At 27.0% G+C, this 20706-nt stretch overlaps 1 protein-coding gene across 5 annotated transcripts in view; it reads right to left on the reverse strand.

Moving 5' to 3' along the window:
* The window catches only part of LOC114132011 (inositol-trisphosphate 3-kinase homolog), a 74318-nt gene that overhangs the window by 1128 nt on the left and 52484 nt on the right, over nucleotides 1–20706 (reverse strand). For 3 of the 5 annotated variants that reach the window (XM_027997371.2, XM_027997375.2, XM_027997373.2), the window contains 3 exons: nucleotides 942–1043; nucleotides 321–794; nucleotides 40–174 (listed from right to left, as the gene is read on the reverse strand). In XM_027997371.2, coding sequence (XP_027853172.1) covers nucleotides 40–174; nucleotides 321–794; nucleotides 942–1043 — 711 coding nt within the window. Of the gene's footprint in view, nucleotides 1–39; nucleotides 175–320; nucleotides 795–941; nucleotides 1044–10021; nucleotides 10163–10483; nucleotides 11081–20706 lie in introns of those variants that run through there. The other 2 variants (XM_027997374.2, XM_027997376.2) reach the window with 2 other exon arrangements.

Here is a 20706-nt window from a genome sequence, read left to right on the forward strand (position 1 = left end):
AGGAAGTATAAAAATTATAAAACGTAAAAGCAAATTTACCTTCATGGCTTCAATTCTAAAACCGTGGCTGCACGTCGAACTCTGTTCTTCTCTGAACTGCATGTACCGCAGTTTTGTGACCGCTTGCAACTTGCGTTCTTCGGCATTCGGCGCTTCGGGGTCCACGGCAATCATCTTGATTAGAAAAACAAAACACTCGTTAAAGCATAATATATTTTTCGCATTTTCGACGTTATTGCGGGCACATAATGTATCGTAACATACATAAACATATATTTGCAGCGCGAATAACTTGACTATTATACAGATCAATCGCTCACCTTGAGGTACAGGTCCTGTCGCGCCGAGGAGTTTTTCACCTCAGACTCCAGGAACGTGCGCGTGCCCATTTTGATGTCCATGACGTTAGGGTCTCGGAAGCCGTACAGCAAGTCTTGTAGCTCGATGAAAGTCTGTCCGTTGTACTCGACTTCTCTGTAATACTTGGGAACGATGTCTTGAAGACTGGGCTCGTTGGAAAGCGCCTCGTACACGTCCCTCTCGGTGCCGCCGCTGCACTTTTTCCATATCGTACCCAGGCCGGCGGGCGCGAAACAGTCCGGATGTCCGGACAGCTGGAACCACGACTGCTGTTGTGTGGCCGACCTACAAGTGGTCGACTGCACGCTGCCAGTCGCTGTTTCTTGAGATTTGACTGCGTTTCGCACTTCGGAATCCGTCGCTGTACCGGTTGTGGTCGTGCTGTTGTTGCGCAGCAAAACATCGCTGGCGGGCGCACTCAACTCCAGAGCGTTCTAAAAAGAATAAAATAAAATCCTCGTTATATTTTTTTTATCCATCCGATAATATTTAGAGATTTTAAACGGTTTTATCTCATGGCTATCTAAATATAATGTGTCAAACGATATATTATATTTATATCTATATGATAATATACATACCAACGCCAAGAATTTCAACAGTGAGTTTTCTTTCTTGTGGTTCTTTTTAGTTGACGAAGTCACAGAGTTGCACTGCGAGCTTTTCCATTCGTTTTCGGTTTGCTGAAAAATAAAAATAAAAATTCCAATTATTTTACTGTCGTTTGTCACAATGATTATTGCAATATTTAAGACCTAGAGAATAAACGATTTAGTGAAGTAACAAAATAAATTTATTTATCATTATTTATTTTACAATATACGCCTAACACGATCGATTACTTTAGCGAATAGTGAATATATTTTATATATAGGTATACACCGAAACGGCTGGCACTATATCGATTCTAGACACTGTCGATTTCCGCTTTTTCTCAACCAAAATATACATAAATACACACAAAGCAATACATTTATATATAATATAATGTCACCTCCATACTAATGAACACACATTGCGAAGCCCTTGGAAATCTAAAAACAAAATGCATATACGTTTTACCGACAAGATTCATACGGTCAAGGTAAACCTCATATTATTTATATGTTTATTAAATAGAAGCGAATTGGATTCACTTTATATAATTAATGTTATATATTTATTGTTACTTTTTTTGTTTTTTACAATTTTGTGCGTCATTAAATCTATCTGAATTATGCGCAAATATACCTATACCTGCGCGCAGATTCAAATAATAATAATACTCCAATCAACACTGAAATTTTTATTTTCGTTGCCCGTTGGCACGTAAACCGACGAGTTTTCAACGAGGTGGTCGTCAGTCACGTGGTGATTTGGTGTTTAATGTGCACATATTCGTGTTATTGTTATTGTTACTGTTCTCAAGACTCCTCGGAATGCTCGACGAAAATGATGTTACGCCAAGAATAATAATTTAACTTTTTAAAATCTATTTATAAACTTATTTGCAATCACGATTCATCCGAATGGATACTCCGTACTCGTGGGTTTTCATCAATGAACGTGATCGAATTACAAATGGTCATAGAAAGGTGTCATCTCTGTTGATTTATAGAGATTTGGTACCTAGCGTGAATACTATTAAATTTTAGTATTATAAAAGTCGAAATAATTTTCTGTCTTGAACCGTAAAATGAAATAACGTTTAAAATTAACTTATTAAAGACATTATTTATTACTTAATGACTTTCGTAAATCTACATTAGAGGACAATTATTGTCGTAACAGGCAACAGCTAATATTGTTTAATAACTCCAGGTGCGATTACACTTATTTTTCAACTAATACCTAACCACGACTATTATGATTTAAGCAATTTAGTGACTGGAGTTTATTAGGTCTGTAGTTTTGTACGTATAGTATACTTGCTAGTCGCCGATGCAAATTAATGTAGGTAATCATAACCCAAAATGTTTATTATACTTACAACAAATAAATGGATAACTTATGGTGTTATGTAAAATTTAAAGCGTTAACAAATATATACAAAGCTGCGAGCATATTGGAATAGAGATTGGTATGATTATAAATGAAAATAAGTGACACTATAATTATAATATATTGAGACAATGATGGATACTAGTCAAAATATACCAGCTGTAACACTGATTAATCACATTATAATTTAGTATAGCCCGGTGGTACAGAATAAATATATGGAAAATGCTTTGAGTCAGGCGTTAAAATACCAAGTCTGGATATAAAGTACTTATCAAGATTCACGGGGTACACCTTTGTAGACTATGTGTTAAAAATACATAATAAATCATAAAATATGAGATATTAACTTAGCAAATATGATTATACAAGCAACAAAACTATTTGAAAGTGGTCGTTAAAATGTTATTATTTCATTAACATCCCATTATCATTACGATAAACATGTTCGTGGTCAATTCTTTGTAGAACTTTCGATATTCGAACCCACAAATAATTCTAATATATTATAATATTATAATATCAATATATCATGCGATTAAAACAAACGAATCCAAAATGTATTATCATTTATCATACATACAGCATTTAGTTTTTACAATAAATACTGTATATTCTATAAAATCATAGTAAAATAACTATGTCCATGCATATATACAAATAATATGATACTTTATATTATATATTAAAATACAATAATATACTTGACAACAATACAATGATTAATTACCATAACCAAATATCTCGAAGAAATATTAATTTAAAAAAAAAAAATGTAAAATCCAATAAAAATATTACCTTGTAAATAATTACATTTTTGAACAAACTATATATATATTATATACTAACAACCATACTAAATTAGCTATGATAGTACTGTACAAACTGCATTACTACAGATGCATAATTTTAAATATACAACCAATTATAAATTAAAGCCGAAAGCTAAACCTTAGATCTATTTATTTGAGTACAAAATACATTTATTTAGTTTATTAAATACATATCTATAAGCGTTAGAGAAAATATTAACCAAAATTGAGTACTTGTAACCAAAAAAAAAAGTAATAAATATATAGGTAGATTGAAAAGTGTCATTTGCACGTATCTCGGTGAGATTATTTTTAGCTTACAATAACGAATAATACCTATCTATGCGTTGTGCGAATATCAGCAGTCGGAAGTATATAATACGATTGCAAGCTGCGAAGAAACAAACAATAAAGTGGCGACTGGCGTTGTTTCACGTTTTCGAAGACTAGGCTTAACTATATGTAGAATAATACGAAATATACAATGAGGAAATCATCAGTATGCCATAGGGCAGCAGCATGTGTGTTATATCAATCTCATTTCGAATGAACGTACCTGAAATCTGAAATACAATGATAATAACAACACTTGCGTATTCGGCAAACGATAGATTTCAAAAGAAATTAATTAAAAAAAATTTACAACGTTATACACGTGTAGTGTGAATATTAATAAATAATAATAGTAATAAATAGCGCCGCTGCAGTGTTTTATATATATATATATATATCGTAATAATATATACAGTGTATAATACAAATTATTATAGCGTACCGGGGAATACTGTGATACATAGGGACCAACGACAATGATATAATAACCAAGGCTGAAAATAGTGTAACGGAAAAATGTTTGACGATAACGGAAATGATTTAAATGCACTTTTAGGTTTGCGGTCAAACGAAGGAAACGAAAACAAATAGGTAAATTGGAGGTGAACAATATTATTATTAAATCACATCACGTGGGTAACACGTTCATGTGGAAAGATAAATAAATAAATATATCAATACATAATATAGTGTGATAAGGAAAGCCGCTTTGGTTATAAAAATATTATGTATACCTATATAAATTTAAAAAAAAATGATTATTACAATAATAAATGCTGATATTGTGCCGATCGAGTTATATTATCCGGACCAGACTACAGGTGTCAAATGTCAATATAATATAATACTAGATTAATGCCTTTAAATCTTTATTGAAACTGAATGAATTAATTCTTTACAGCCAACGTGTTTGAATGTATACAGTAAAAGAATATTAACATTTTAAATATCAAAGGATCCGTTCAACCCTAACGGTCTTTGTAGGTACATACATTTATTATGGTTTTCTGTTAACACTTAATAGGATAATAATTATAATTATAATTTGTAATTTATATAGGCAATTAAAAACTATCAGTATTCAACATTAAATCTTATTTTTATAAAGGTACAATTTTATATTATATTATATTCCCAACAAACTTGGGAGTTGGAGATAAAATATGCAACTATGTTTACTCGACACTGTATGACATTTACAGTTTATAAACCTTCATATGCAAATATGCAACCAATAAATCACAACCTATATATTTTTAAATGTATTTATTCATTTTAGCGTGTTAATAAGACGAGTTTTATTTACATTTTCACGCCGGGAAGCTACATTTCCGTAACAATCTTTATTTTAATTTAATAAAATTAAATATTTATTTTAAATTCATTCAGTTCAATACTTTCATTCATATTTCATATATTTAAATTTAATATTATGCTAAATAACCTTAATATGCAAGTCTCTATATTTATACTTTTATGTACCTATAAAAAACATTACATATAAAAATAAAATCAATAGCTATTGTAAACACTACCTTAGCCGAAATAAATTATCAGTATTATTATTATTAACAGTGCTATAAATGAACGAAATGTATGTAAATGGTATGAGTATCGTTTAATGAGAAGTACGTCAGAAACGGTTCTATTATTTAAAGTTGGCATGTTTTTGACTTTATTATATAAATAGTAAATATTAAATACTAAATAATAGTAAATAGTAATACCAAGATGACCCCAAGTGTTTACACATACATGACGGTTAATCGTTAAATGTGATTATTGTATTAATAAGGGTTCTATAGAGTATATAGAACAATAATACGCAAACGCTGATAACTAATAATCATTCTTCTCTTTCGAAATGTTTTTTTCGAAACACAATGATGTACACTGCATGTATAAAGTTTCTACGAAAACTATTTTAAATGCAACTATGCAAAATGCATCATAAATTCATAAATAAAGGATCGATGTTTTGACGTCACAAGAAATTTTAGACTTAATATACTTGTTTTATTTTTAGACATTTTTGCGTTTTGCGTATGCTATTTTATAGTGTCAAACAAAACTTTTATAATAAAATACATTAAATAAATATTTTTTTAATTTTCATATTCTTTATTTTCTGTAATAGTTATATTTTATTATACATTACACCTAAAAAGGGATATTGGAGTGAATTCAAATACATTAAAAGAATGAAAAAGTGGTGCAATTCCATTATTTGCAGAGGCCACTGACCTCAATGGACTTTCTCTTTATCATCTGATTGAAGACGAGTTTCTTTAACTCTATATAGTTTTCTATCAATACCAACGATATTTATAATATTCTTATTAATGACAATTTTTATAGAAAAAGAAAGTACATTTCGTCAAGTGACATCAGTAGTATTGCTTCACGCCTTCACATAGAAAGACTTACTATGAAGTATTTATATGACGTTAAAAATTTAAAAAGTTTAAAAACATTCACATAATTGATGACATTTATTAATTAAAGTTACTAAATATTTTAATATATCAATTAATAGTTATAAATAAAATTGCTCAAATACACCAACAAAACCATTAATTGTTTAATGTTTTTTAGATTTTCAAAACGTACTAGAATAAGTCGACAGTATTATAGGTATAATAACATAAGTACTTATATAAAGTTTGTGTAAACTATGTTATACAAAAAAATAACATTATTATCTAGCCTCATTACTAAATTTATAACTTATAAGTACAACATACAAAAACTAATAATAATATACAAAAAATGCAAGTTGCAAAAAAAATTATTATAGTCATATTGATTTACTGTACAGGCATCCGCAATAAACATTAAAAATCGAATTGAATTTTGTTTTTTAAACATTAATGATTAAAATAGGTTAACGTATTGAGTAATGGCCAAAATTAACGAATCAAACAAAAATAAAATATTGGTATATTTTGTAAATATTTTCTTTTTTTTTCTTTGATGAACATACTGTACATACTATTGCATGTTTTAATGTTTAACTTAACACATTACTATTATTAATTATTATATATATGTACCTAATTGGCTGTATTCAAAATAAATAAATTATTTATAAGTTAGGAATAGGTAAATAGTTTTAAATAGTTAAATAGTTAAATTCACGAATTTAAGTAAAACACTAAAAAAAACAATTGTTGATGTCTACCGAGTAATTAAAAATAATCAATTAACGATAGAAAAAAATTGATTTGATATAATTAATATAAATACATATATATAAATAGCATAGATACTATTATCAATTATAATTTTTTTTTAAATTATAAATAAATATTTAAAAAATATAAATGTAGGTACAGAAATATTATTTAAATACATAAAATATGCAGACACAAATAATGAAGTAAAAGAAATAGATTAATGATGTGTTAAAATTTTAAGATAACAAAGCAGCATTTATCAATGTATATATATAAAAAAATGGCAAAAGAAAAAATAGGTACTTTTCAAGTTTAAAAGTTAATTTATATGAAATATTGTTTCATATTATCTGTAATAAGAAGTAGTGAAATTGCACGTATAAAAAGATTTATTTCACTGACTATAATTATAATTATACTTGAAATAACGTTCGTACTTTCGTAGTACAATCATTTAAAAAAAAAAGTATGAATACTTAACATTCATAATTTGAAAATAATAAAATTCGAAGCTTGGAAATTTAAGTATAGAATGGTAAATAATTTTCAAATCAAACGTTTTTGAAAAAAGTATAAGATTTTTAAATAGTATAAGTTGAACATCAAGTCATACTCAAAGTAATACAAACAGAATAAAAAATCAGCCTTTGCTTATAACGTATACCGCTGTATTACATACCTATCAAGGAACTATGTGTTTCTAAATTAGGTACCTATAGATCTATTGTAACTCACCTGTTGTAGCCTGTAGATATATTAGGTATATATTTGTATTCAGTTTTATCATTTGTTAATAGAAAATGCCATTAATTTGTGAGTTATTAAATTTAATTATCTATGGAAATTTCCAATATATCATACTAGTAAATAGGCATTATAGAGTTTGTGACGTCATGCCGCATAATGAGTATACTTAAAAGTTAAAATAATTAAAAACTGTTTTTAAAATTGATGTGCGTTTGTTTTCAAAGAAATAAACGTCTACAAAATGTTCTTTTGTTCGTGCGAATATTAAAGATCGGTATTAAGATACATTTTCTTTACTGTTATTTCGTTAGTGTTAATAGGTACATTATCCTTCGTGCCACTGTGCCAGTTATGATATCAAAGTATCAACATTTAAGATAGTCAATACAGAGTATACTGCTGTATTATTATGAATAAAAATAGTCGAGACACTGCATTGCACAGTTATAAATTATAATTAACTCATGTTACATAATATATTATAAGCCAATGATCATAAACTATGGTATGAATGCATATGATTCGAATGATTAAAGCCTTTATGGCTTTATATAACATACATCATTACCTTTTTTTTTACCAACTATTTAAGAGCACGTGACATTTTTTTAGCGTACATGCATACAAACGACAATGAACCGTAGCAGTAAATAAAATCCACCGTAACCAAAATTTAAAATATGATGTATTAAAAATAAATAATTATTTAAGTAAAATACCTAAGTTAATATAGAAACTTAATAGATATTATAATATTAGAAAATTGTATTTAGAAAATTTTAAAATATCATTATCGTATTCACAATCAATTACACGACATACGATTTCATGGGCGTATGTAAGGGGGGAGTGGGGTATTAAAACACCCCCCGAAATTTAAGATGATAAATATTGTGAATTAAATTTAATGTATATTTGGACCAAAACCACTTCCGAAAATATTTCCTGCCTACGCCCAGGTACGAGTTTATAGCTTAGGTATATACGAAATAGATATTTAAATATACTGCATATACATAACATTTGCAAAGGATGTATTCATTCGAATTTAAAAAATAATATCCACCCAATTATTAGACATAGGTATGTCATAATTTTAAGTTAAAAAAATTATATTAAACAAAAATATATCATAACTAAGGATGGTTTTTCTTTAGGCGTACGGATTTACATCAATACCTTATATTTTATAAGGAAAATAATATAAATAGTACAAATGTGAAACTTAAATATTGGTAAAAAAAATAAAATGAAACATATCTTTTGACCAAATAGATTAATTAATAATAGGAACCAACACTGAATAGGTTTTAATAATCAACTTAATAATGTAAAATTTATTGACAAATTACTAAGTGGTAATTAAGAATTATAGTTAAATCGGTCAGTAACTCAATATAAAACCAACCACATACTTGTCCCAAAAAGCACCTAGGGTGATAATATGTAAATTTTCAACCGACAATCAAAAGTAGTATAAGCTTATGATTTACGGAAAAGTCAAATTATTTATCATGTAGGAACAATGTATATTGTACATAATAAGTACTATGCGGTAATGCGTACTTATAAAGACATAATACATAAAAAATTAATTAAAAGTCAAGGTTTTCGTCATCCGATTAGTCTATTGTTTTAAGTAAAAACAGTAAAAAAAATTAAAATTAAAATACAAACGTCTACTTTATTATCACAGTTTAAAAACTAACGGCTGTCTCGGGTCGACGAGTCCTTGTAAAAACGTGCAGTAGCAATGAACACCGTTTGGTGTTAGGTATACATAGGAGAAATGGCTATTACATACCTATATAATTATTAAAATAGATACGTATGTATCATGCGATTGAAATTCAAGGGAACACCCGACGACTAAACGGATAGGATGCACGTGCATCGCTGACATCACTGCCGACTCGACCGGATGTGTTTTTCAAACAACGTTTGACCTGGGTCAAAATACCAAATTGTGTACTTTGAAATTAAAGAGGCCCCCATAGATGTGCATTTTTATGTAAATAATCGTTTTATTGTACTGATCGCGAAAAACATTAAAAATACACACCGACACCGTTACATTGATAAGGTGCAGTGGCGTTAACATTTTCGATCGACTAACGGACAAAATATAATTGTATCTATACAATAGTATGAAATATATCACAAACTCGGAACACACATACCGTATGTAAGAAATATCACTAATTTAAGTTGAAAAATTTGCGCGCGTAATAATAGGTATACATAAATTGTTAAGGAAAACAACCAAATAATCGTATCGCTGTGTAAATTTTTAGTTTATAAATAGGTACACTGTTTTAGTATAGGTACATATAATATATTATACTTGTATATTTATTTAAAAAACATGCGAATATGATTAAATTAACATATATACCTAGTCTATATTATCAGATTAGCACGCGCGTTATGCAAGAACCAAGGCTAAAATGTGTATATTTTACTGTATAATCACGTTATAATCTAAAGGCGTTTTATAACGCATCGTTTTTTATTTATTTATTTTTAAAAAAACATTATTTCGGGCACGTCGGTTTAGCGGCGGATAGTACCGAAAATATGGTCGGCGTTATTTTCTGTTTAAACGTCACATACCTGTTGAACAAGGTTACCCATCGCTGCAGCCAGGGGACTAGTGCGTACATCAATACTTGTCAATTATAAAAAGCACATGGAAATAATATCTATCTATATAGTATACCTACTAACTCTACAACTGTTTACTTAACACTACAGCGTTCAGCACATCACAACGCGTTATATCATACATTAAAATAAAATATTATTATACGGTTGCCGGCGACGGGAGAGGGTGTTTTAAAATAAGCATTTTTGGGAATTTTCCGCGATAATTCAGTTCACCTGCACGCAATCGTATATTGATAACGTAATAATAATAATTAGGTATTGATCATTCACCACGATTGCTGTGCAGTTGTATCACGCTCCCGAAATAAATTAGAATTAAGTGCAATTTGGGGTACAATCCAACAAATTTACGAGCAATAATAATATTATAATATTGTCACAGTAGGTAATGAAATCGTGTCAACTCACTTTGCCGGACATAAGTTTTTCTAACTGTCCGATGGCTTTGGAGACGACGGTAAACGAGTCGAAGAAAGATTGTCTGCTGGCCACAGGGCACACGGTCATGTCGCTCATTCTCATATTATATTTCTACGTTTGATTAATTGTGTCTTGACGACGCAAACAGCAGTAAAACGCGATACAAAATCGCATCGGCGGAAACAATCGCAATAAATAATGATAATAATTGATAATAATATTATGATAGCGGAACGTGTTTTCGAACTACACCACGGTTATCGCGCGACGAACAAACAATCGACACTCAGGGATGATGAATCGAGGGAAAAATGACCGTTATATCGTTATAAAAATTGTTAAGACCGCGCAAACGCACTGCAGCTGATCAAGGTGAACGACGCCGGTTGTAAGCAAGTGCACAAATGTGATATTTTACGATAATAATAACCACAGTTTAATTATTATGCTAAAAAAAATAAAAACAATATTATTGTAAAAAAACACAAAAAAACTGACGGACGCGCGTCGTCAACGGACTGTGTTCGTGGCGGACGCGTACGAGAATGGAAGACATATCAAACACAATCCAGTGGTGGCAGACTTCGTGACCAGCGTTGCCTCACACACACACGCCTGTAAAGGTGAAAATACGGACGATCGTAGCGTGTGGGGCGAACCGAGTTCCCCTTCCACGACTAGCGAATGACTACTATATATATATATAATATTATTGTACGTGTATATATATATATATACATTATACACATAAATATAATAAAATATACTCATTATTACTGGCGTATTTTAGGTCATCTAAAAAAAAGCGTGCGAACAGTAGCGGAATATTTATATCTATCAATATTCAATATTATTATATTATAAGGACATGTTATACAGCGTATATAATATACATATATATATATATATTATTTATATCGATATACGTTTAATTCATAAATATACACTATAATAGTGTTGGCAGTTGTATACTACGTGTTGTATATAATATAAAAGTATATCGTCGTTTGTTATTGTTATTGGTCGACATAATATTTACTATATGGTTATTGAAAGCAACGAATTTTTGAGCCAGACAAGTAACGTGTGTTATTATAATTTGTTCGTGTGCGTGTCTTATGGATGAAGTATGATGCGTGAAACTCCAGAAGAAAATTTAACGAGGTTGTAAAATATCGTTTGTTTAGAAACAAGTGTGTGAAAGTAGTGTTATAATATGTGGAATACGTGTGATATCTAGATAGGTGCGACGACGAAGATCCGGCGACTGTATAGTATACAGTAGTATATCTGTACATAGTAAGTGTAAGATATTGTTTGAACTCGATAATAATTAACATTCCAACTTAAAATAATATATTATGTATTATTGTATCTTAAATGCTTATTATTGGATGCAAGGTTCGATTAGTCGATTGGTAAGTGCGAATAAATGATAAGTCAAAGGACTAAGATGCGATGGGAACCTTGTTTTAGTCAATTTAGATAATTTAATATACAATTTATGATTCAATTATAAACGAAAAATGATAAATACTATAGTCGGAGGAAAATAAAGCCTTGAATTTGTAACAAGTACAATTATTAGACATTTAGACGCTTATCGTAGTATGGCAATTTTCTATTTTACATATTTTTTAATACTTGACATAATGATATATACGTAATAATAAATATCAGTTAAATTTAATAAAAACAAATTGTATCTAGAAGATATTTTGAAGGGAATAGTAAAAAAAATATTGAAATTCAACAAATCATAAAAATAATTTAACTATTTTGTAGTTTAAATCTTTTTTTTATTTTAACATTTAAGGGTTGTAAATGTAGTGCATTTTTTTTGATGGAATTAAAAAAACATTTTTAGCGTAATGCTATATAAATTTTACAAGTAATTATACTAACATTTTGTTGACATTGGACATTTACAACTTTATAATAACGATTATTGTTATTTTGTTATTATTCAAATATGAAATAATATACATTAAGAAGCTCAAAACATTCCGCTAGCACTTAAATTATCACGTTCCACACAATAAAATTTAAAAATATTGAAACAAATTTTTGCTATTTAGATGTATTTAAAAATGTCGATTTATATCTTTATTTTTCAAATTTAATATAAATAATAAATAATTTATAATTTATAAATTGTTTGGTTAAAGAGTTTGAAAATATAAAATAAGTTTACTCATAAGTTACACTGCTTAATGAAATTTAAAATAATAATAATAATACATATTATGCACAATCAGTTTTGAAAATTAGACATCTATATTTTGAGACATTAAGATATTATTATTTTAAAAATACGTAGTTCTAATCTTTCATTATACTACATAGACGTTTAAAAATGACCATTCTTAGGTAGTTCATAGTTTTTTTAATACGCATAAATCTTTAGCGATTAATTTAATTTGTACTACTCAACTAATTAAAATATTAAAATTATAACTACTTAAAAATGTCATATCATTAGAACTTTAAATAATCCTATTAAGATTCAATATTATTCAATTAAAACAGTATTAAAATTAAAATTAAACATAATAGATGAGCGTATTATGCCATAAAGAATTAAACGATAAATAAATTTAAGTAGTTATTAAATAATATAAAGTATTAAACATTAAAACAAAAAAATACTAGACTCATATAGATTGTATATGTTGACTGTTCAGTATTTATCTCACTTTACTAAACTTGGAAAAAGTTAGTGTTGTGTATCGTATAATGTTATATTATATGTTAGATAAGTATATTTTTATATATATTTAATTAATAATATCGATAATAGATAAATAAAAATTAATATTATAGATGTTTGGAATGATTGAGCCATACAAATTGAAAATAACGAGGTAAAAGATTTGATTACGTTTTCATGAAATTGATGTAAATGTGATATTAGCATAGTAATATGCTATATGTATAGGTAATGACACAATCCAAATTTTCAAGGTTATACACTTTTTATTTTTGCAAGGTTATAATTAAAACAATTAATTATTTTTTCTAATTGTGATGAGCAGATGGACAACATAAGTATCAATTATATTTTTTTAAAGATTTCGTAATAAATAAATTACATTATAGTTTTGAAATAATCATAAGAACAAGACAAATAAAATACAAAATACTTTTAATACAAAAAAATAGGTAGGTAAGTATAAAATAATATCTTAATTTTAAACATATTACTATTTTCATAATCACTTTTAAAACTTTATAATGTGGGATAAATTAATAGTATGCACTGCAGTAGGTTAAAACACGATGCACGTGTACATAAAATAAAATTCAAGTTAATAACTTGATATTAATTTTATGTGAAATACTTTTATATAACAAATAAAAATTAAAGAGTAAGATTACTAACCAAACTATAAAATTGTATTATTAAACTTTCTATAAAAAGTCAAAAATAAAATCATTTTTGAGAAGAGGAAGGCTAAGATACTATATGTATTTAATTTTATTACAAAAAACGAGTGTTAGTTTATTTCATACAGATTTTTAGGAAGATTTTGAGTGTTTTGAGTCACTTATAGGCTTACATTATAAAGACCTCCAACATTTATGCCTATAAAATATCAAGCATATATTAGTAACAATGATTTATAGTTCTGTGAGATAAATAATCAAATCATTCTAGTAGTTATAAATCGACTACATATTATATTATTTCCAAGACATTACAATATTTGCACCTAGGTACTTCATAAAATAAAAATTAAAAACAAATATTTAATTATAGTGAAGACGAATATACTTTTATAGTATAAAATACCTCTATACTTTACAATTAATTGTTAGCTATATTGATTGTATTATAACTTATAAGTACTGTATTTTAAATACTTATTAAATGCCTTTTACTGATTAATAATTGTTCATCATTAAAAACAAATTAAATACATACTTATCCATTTAGATGGATAGTATACCTATTTTTTAAATATCCTATATAATAATCGAAACTACAAAAGTTGGTTTATGAAATTATAGGAACATAGTTTGTATGGGTACATATTTTAACTATATTTTATATTTTACAAGTTTATGGACTCATGCATTTTTGCTGATAAGTGGTTTGATCTAGTTATTTATATTTTAAAGCGTTACTTGTCTAATAAAGTTTATTTATTACTTAATATATCGTTAAAAACGTATATAGACTTTAAACAGCGACTAAACTATAAATAGTTTTCGAAAATAATTTCATTATTATAATTTATGGCTGGTTTCCCTAAGACGTTAAAAATTGAATTATGCTAAAATATTAGATAAAAATAGCTAAGAAGTATTCTTACTTAATGCGCGGCCGGCAGGTATATAATATTTTTTAAAACACCCAAGAAGAAATTACGCCGAGGGGATGCATTTATGCAACCCTGTACTGAACACAGTGATACTTATTGATTAAAATTAAAAATAATACAAGATATTGTACATCGCGTATTAAGTTTTAATCACCTCCTCTTTTGAAACACAGTCTTAATTGTATGTACCTAAGCCAATAGTTGTATATTTAATATGAGCAAAATAAATTCTAAAGGGAAAAAAATAAATTAGTAAGTTATATTATAATTATATTACAAAATAATAAAATCCCTTATAATAAATCCTTTTAGTTTTTAGTATCTGTATATAGTGTGGGAAGTATGAACGAGTGGTATACGGGTATACCTACCTGCTTTATATTCATATTAATATAATACTTATAAGGATAATTAGTTATTGAAAATGTGTGTGTACTGTGTATCATAACAAAATTAAAGGACTTCCTATCCTTGCCAAATCATAGAAACATGGCAGACACGCGTTACTGAACGAGCCACTGCCCACTGTTATCATTGAATATAGGTATATTTTGCGAAGATTATACTACTTGTATATAGTTGCTCGTGTCAATCAATATGATGACGATAAAATTTACAGAAGACTACGCTTAGATTATTTATAAAATATTAGACGAGATAATATATATTTATATACATTATACTGTGTATCCGAGTAGGTGAATAAATGTGTTGACAACATCAAAATATTAGCATGACTAAATTATTTATTTACTTATAAATTATAACTGTATACTAAATATTCAATTAGTATATACATTTTATCAAAGTACATATAATTAGGTACACTAATATAATAAGTAATAACTAATGGTATAAATCGTTGTGTATACTATAGCTAAAGATTCAATAATTAAGGATGCTAGGAAAAATAAAAAATAAAAATATAAGTACCTACCTAATATATGTCGTTTATTCAAATTTATCAATATTTTGAAGTTTAAAGATAAGTTTAAATGCGTTTATAATTTTTACGAAGGAACTTCATTTTTAGTATTTATATCTATCAATAATTATAATTTATAATATTATATATTAATGTAAATCATACTATATTTTAATTATCACTGTACAAATATTGCATAAAAGACAAATTGGACGTTGAATTCACTTTAGTTAATTTAAATATGTTTTTATTTACAAATCATCATTTATAATTATTACAAATGACGTAATAACTCATAATACGAATGAAAAAATAGTATCTTATTATTTTTCTACGATTTCCTATAATAGTATATTTCTAAGTGGTAAAATTATATATTTTATTGAGTAATTATTTCAAAAATGTGTTTTGTTTTAATTTTTATAATTATTATTATGTGATTATTCGCTATAGCTATATTAAAAACTAAAACTAAAAAAAAAATCGCTATCCATAAGAATTATTATTATCAGCATTAAGTGTTTAAAGTTTGTATTAAACAATACGTGAAGTTTATTAATTAGAAGAAACACGGCACCAAAGCGTTGAAAATATTTATTTTGATATAATAAATATTTAAATGAGACATTCTATATTTTAGCTTTGAAATTTTAAAAACGTCAAATATAAAACCAAGCTTAGCTAAAATGTGATAATTTATCATTGCCTTTTTAGCATTATAATAAAGCACAATACGTGCCGAATTATATGAAGTCAGCTTGAAATCCTGTAGTTCATAAATAGGTATAACGTACTTATAACTATTCGTTATAAGTTATAATATACAATATAGATTTTTAAAAAACAAAAATAAATAATTAAGAAAAAATAATAATTAGCTATAATATTAGAAAGACAGGAAGTGTTTTTGTACTGATTAAGCATGCATAAACTGATAATGTTTCAAAAAAGTTTATCTTTTTTTAAGCCTCTACCATTTTTGCGTGTTTGTATATTTATTCAGTATAAAGATTTGATAAAAATAATTATACTATATTATGTTGACCTACAAACAAAAACTAAATATTTATACTTGGCACTATATAGCAGTAGTTGGCGCACAATTTTGTATGTCGATTACAATTCACGGACCTATAAAAAGGCGCAAATTATATGAAAAATTTGAGAATTTTATACATCATCTCACTTGAAAAACGATTCGCAGAAATTATAAAATTATATATCAACCGACTAAATAACGAGTAATGACTAATGACTATAATATAATGACTAATAATAAGACAATGAGCGGTATTTTAAGTATTTTAAATAATAATTATAAGCGCCTATTCTACATTCATACAATATTTTATCGTATAATAATTAGTTTGTTCTTTATTTAAACATTTTGAACATAGTAAAAATACTTTCGATTTGTTAATAAAAATAACAAATGTCTATATAACATAAACTACTGTTCGATCATTTTTTCGAAACATTTGAAAATCAACTGTTAATGGATCGAATTTTGTTAATTTTACTTATTCTTTGGAAAATCACATCATGAGAAAATCGAAAATTAGTCTAACCAGAGTAGCATTGTGTATATATATATACAATTTTCAATATGTAGGTATGTATAATAAGTAATAACGCATTGTAGTACTGTTTTTTTTAAGTTTTAATTAAATCCAAGGGGTGAATATACAAAATATACTAACATAAGACCTAGCCGGTAAAAAAAAAATACATATATTTGTAGAAACTTCAGTAAAAAAAAATACTAATGTTATAGTTACTATGCATTAATCGTTTAATCATTAATGTTAATCGCTATTATCTGCTTGAGTATGACTATAGCATGTATTAGGTATTAATATTTATTATATCATATTATCTATACTTAAAAATATTAAATTATTAAATAATTATAAAAACAAAATGTTTGATAATACACATAATAATACTTAATGCATAAAAATATAGTCAAACGGATGCTAGTACATTAAAATTTTAATTATTTTTAAAATGTACTACTATTACTACTTATATTATATTTTGTTTGGGTTATTTTGGAAACCTAAATATTTAACGTAATTGTATTCATTAACTTTGTTTGTTATACAATTTAAAATGTTTACTTATTCAGCGTATTGTTTATAGATTTTTTTTTTTTAATGCGGGAACAGTAATTTTTATAACAAACAAAATAAATCAATACGAATATAGTTTAGGAATGACTTTTTAGTTTTTTACTAGAACTTACACGTATCATTTGTAAGAATTGACGTATATATGTAGTTTTTTTATATTTGCTATACTCTTATATGTAAGAACTTAGACTATTACTCAGTTCCAAGTACACGATTCTTCATTGATCGGAACGTATCTCCTGCGAATACCACTCATTAATATAACAAGCTTATATTAAATTAAAAAATATACACACTATCACCCCAGAGTGCCATTGCACTTGGTCGTCACCGACGTCATTATAATATTATCAAGTAGATTCGAAGTCGTATAGAGTACTTGGAACTGTGTGCCTTGGATACATAAATTATACGTTTGTTTAAGTGCAACGTAAATGGATAATTGTTATTCTCGAATGTCATCTATACAGTAACAAGATCGGTATTTATGCAGTGCCGACCATAAACAATATGATACACAACAGAATAGGTTTGTCCGTTGTCGTCAGTCGTATATATAATGACGAATGAACACTATATGGTTTATTATTCTAGTACTTCTGGCTCACCCACAAAACGCATCATCGTTTGACGCGCAATAATTCATTTTAACAATTATATTGTTATATAGGATTTGCCGGTCTAGTATATATGGAAAACTATAATGTATACGATATACCCCTTTAAACATATGCATATATTGATGTATCGTCGTTTAGTCACCTAACGCATATTCAACTACTCGTGAACCAATCCAACTCATGAACCGATGACACTCGTCAAGGTATATTGTATATAATATTTGACAATTATTATTGTACAAACTTATTATTATATAATATATTATATTATATTATATGCGGCACTGCTATGTTCAAACACGACAAAGCAATACGTTTAAATCATCATATACATAATATAAATTTCTGTGTTATAAGGTATAACCTCGTTTTTAAACAGAACTTGTTTTTCTCACGTAAATAAATTGAAGAGTATAGACCAAAACTAGGTAACTAATCTGACATCGGAAACGTGCGACAGAAAAATGCCTGCGAAAACAAACAAAAGATCACTCTTTATTTTTTTGGAAGAATTAGAGTATTCTGATAGAAAAGATAGCATATATATTTATAATGATAACATCAACCATCATTCTATATACACAATATACACACTATAAACATACACCATACGTCATATTGTTATTTGTTATTATTTAATGTTATTTATATATATTATAATGACATAATATCAATACCTACATTAACACATATTAGATATTATTATTATTACTTAAAAAAAACTATTTGTAGTGTAGGTACAGTCCTGTTGCAGACAAGGAGTGTTGTCACATGCATTGACGTCATAGATTTCAATAATCTACGAGTATAACATAATATATTCTCTTACTGAACAACATGAATCGAGTGGACTCTACACATACAAAGGATTAAAACTACTGAACAATAGTCTACAAGTATACAATCAAATATATATACATATATTATAATTTATAGTATGCAGGTATAGGTAAGGTTACCTGGTTTTATATATTTTTTATATAGATTACAACGTCGATGCACGCTTAAGTTGATATATTTTTAAATATTATTTTTATACTACTAAATGGACTGCAAAATTGTTTTTTATTTTTTGAAAAATATACAATTAATAGGGTCATTATCTAGTATCTTTAGTGTAGGTTACATAAAAAATTACTATTATTATCATAAAAACGTACAATATTCTAATCACTCAATGTTTAAACAAATAATTTATAACTATCCTGATTTCAATATTTTCGTGCATGGTGGTTCCTATTTTTTCTATAATATATATAACACAATTCTATTTACTCAGTACAAAGCCCACAACTGTACCTAATAAGCAAACAATATTTTTTGTTTTTACTTTTTTAAACTCCGCATACGTCCTAAAGAATAAAGATACTAATATATGCATCGAAGTCTATTATTATTGATTGCGATTCATTATACTTAAATATTTTATTTCACAATTTTGATTTATAATAGATTACATATGTTTACGAGAAAATTATTAGTTTAATAATATTAACAATATACAATATAAATATAAACTATATAAGTATCAAAATATCGGCCTTGAATACATATTTTGAATCGTTACCAAATCTCAAATATACTAAGTTGTTGATACTTCAACCGCACAAATATCTCGTTTATTACAGTCAAAACAGTTTTATTGAAGTAATATTATTTGTACTTGGTTTAAGTGTTGGTTTAGATATAGATTTATAAAAACCAAATAAATCATTAATTTTTTTAAGGTTGTATCATATATTGTGGAACTGAAATATTGTTATCTTATTATTACTCGTATATGAAATATTAATAATTGTTCTTATATTTTGACGTAAGGATTTAAAATAAATGTATATAGTTTTAAATTATTAATAACGAACTTACAAATAATATACTTAATATAATAATGTATTACTGTATTAGTAGTAATTCAATAGAAAAATAAAAACCTGAGTAAAATAAATGACTTAATAGTTTCTCATTGCGATGCTTTTGCTTTTTTATTGCTACTGATTCACTAAACATGATCAGTGATCAAACTCTCGTGATAATCTTAACAATACATTTTTATACTTCTGATTTTTAGAATTTGAAAGTATATTTATTTAAAAATACTTCATTTTCAAATGTTTATTTATCACATTATGATTCACAATATGTGATATCACATATCATTTTGGATTATAAGCTTAATGCTGTATTTTACATGAATGCATCGAGACTGCGA

This window comes from Aphis gossypii, chromosome 1, assembly GCF_020184175.1.
Source record: "Aphis gossypii isolate Hap1 chromosome 1, ASM2018417v2, whole genome shotgun sequence".
NCBI classification, from domain to species: domain Eukaryota; kingdom Metazoa; phylum Arthropoda; class Insecta; order Hemiptera; family Aphididae; genus Aphis; species Aphis gossypii.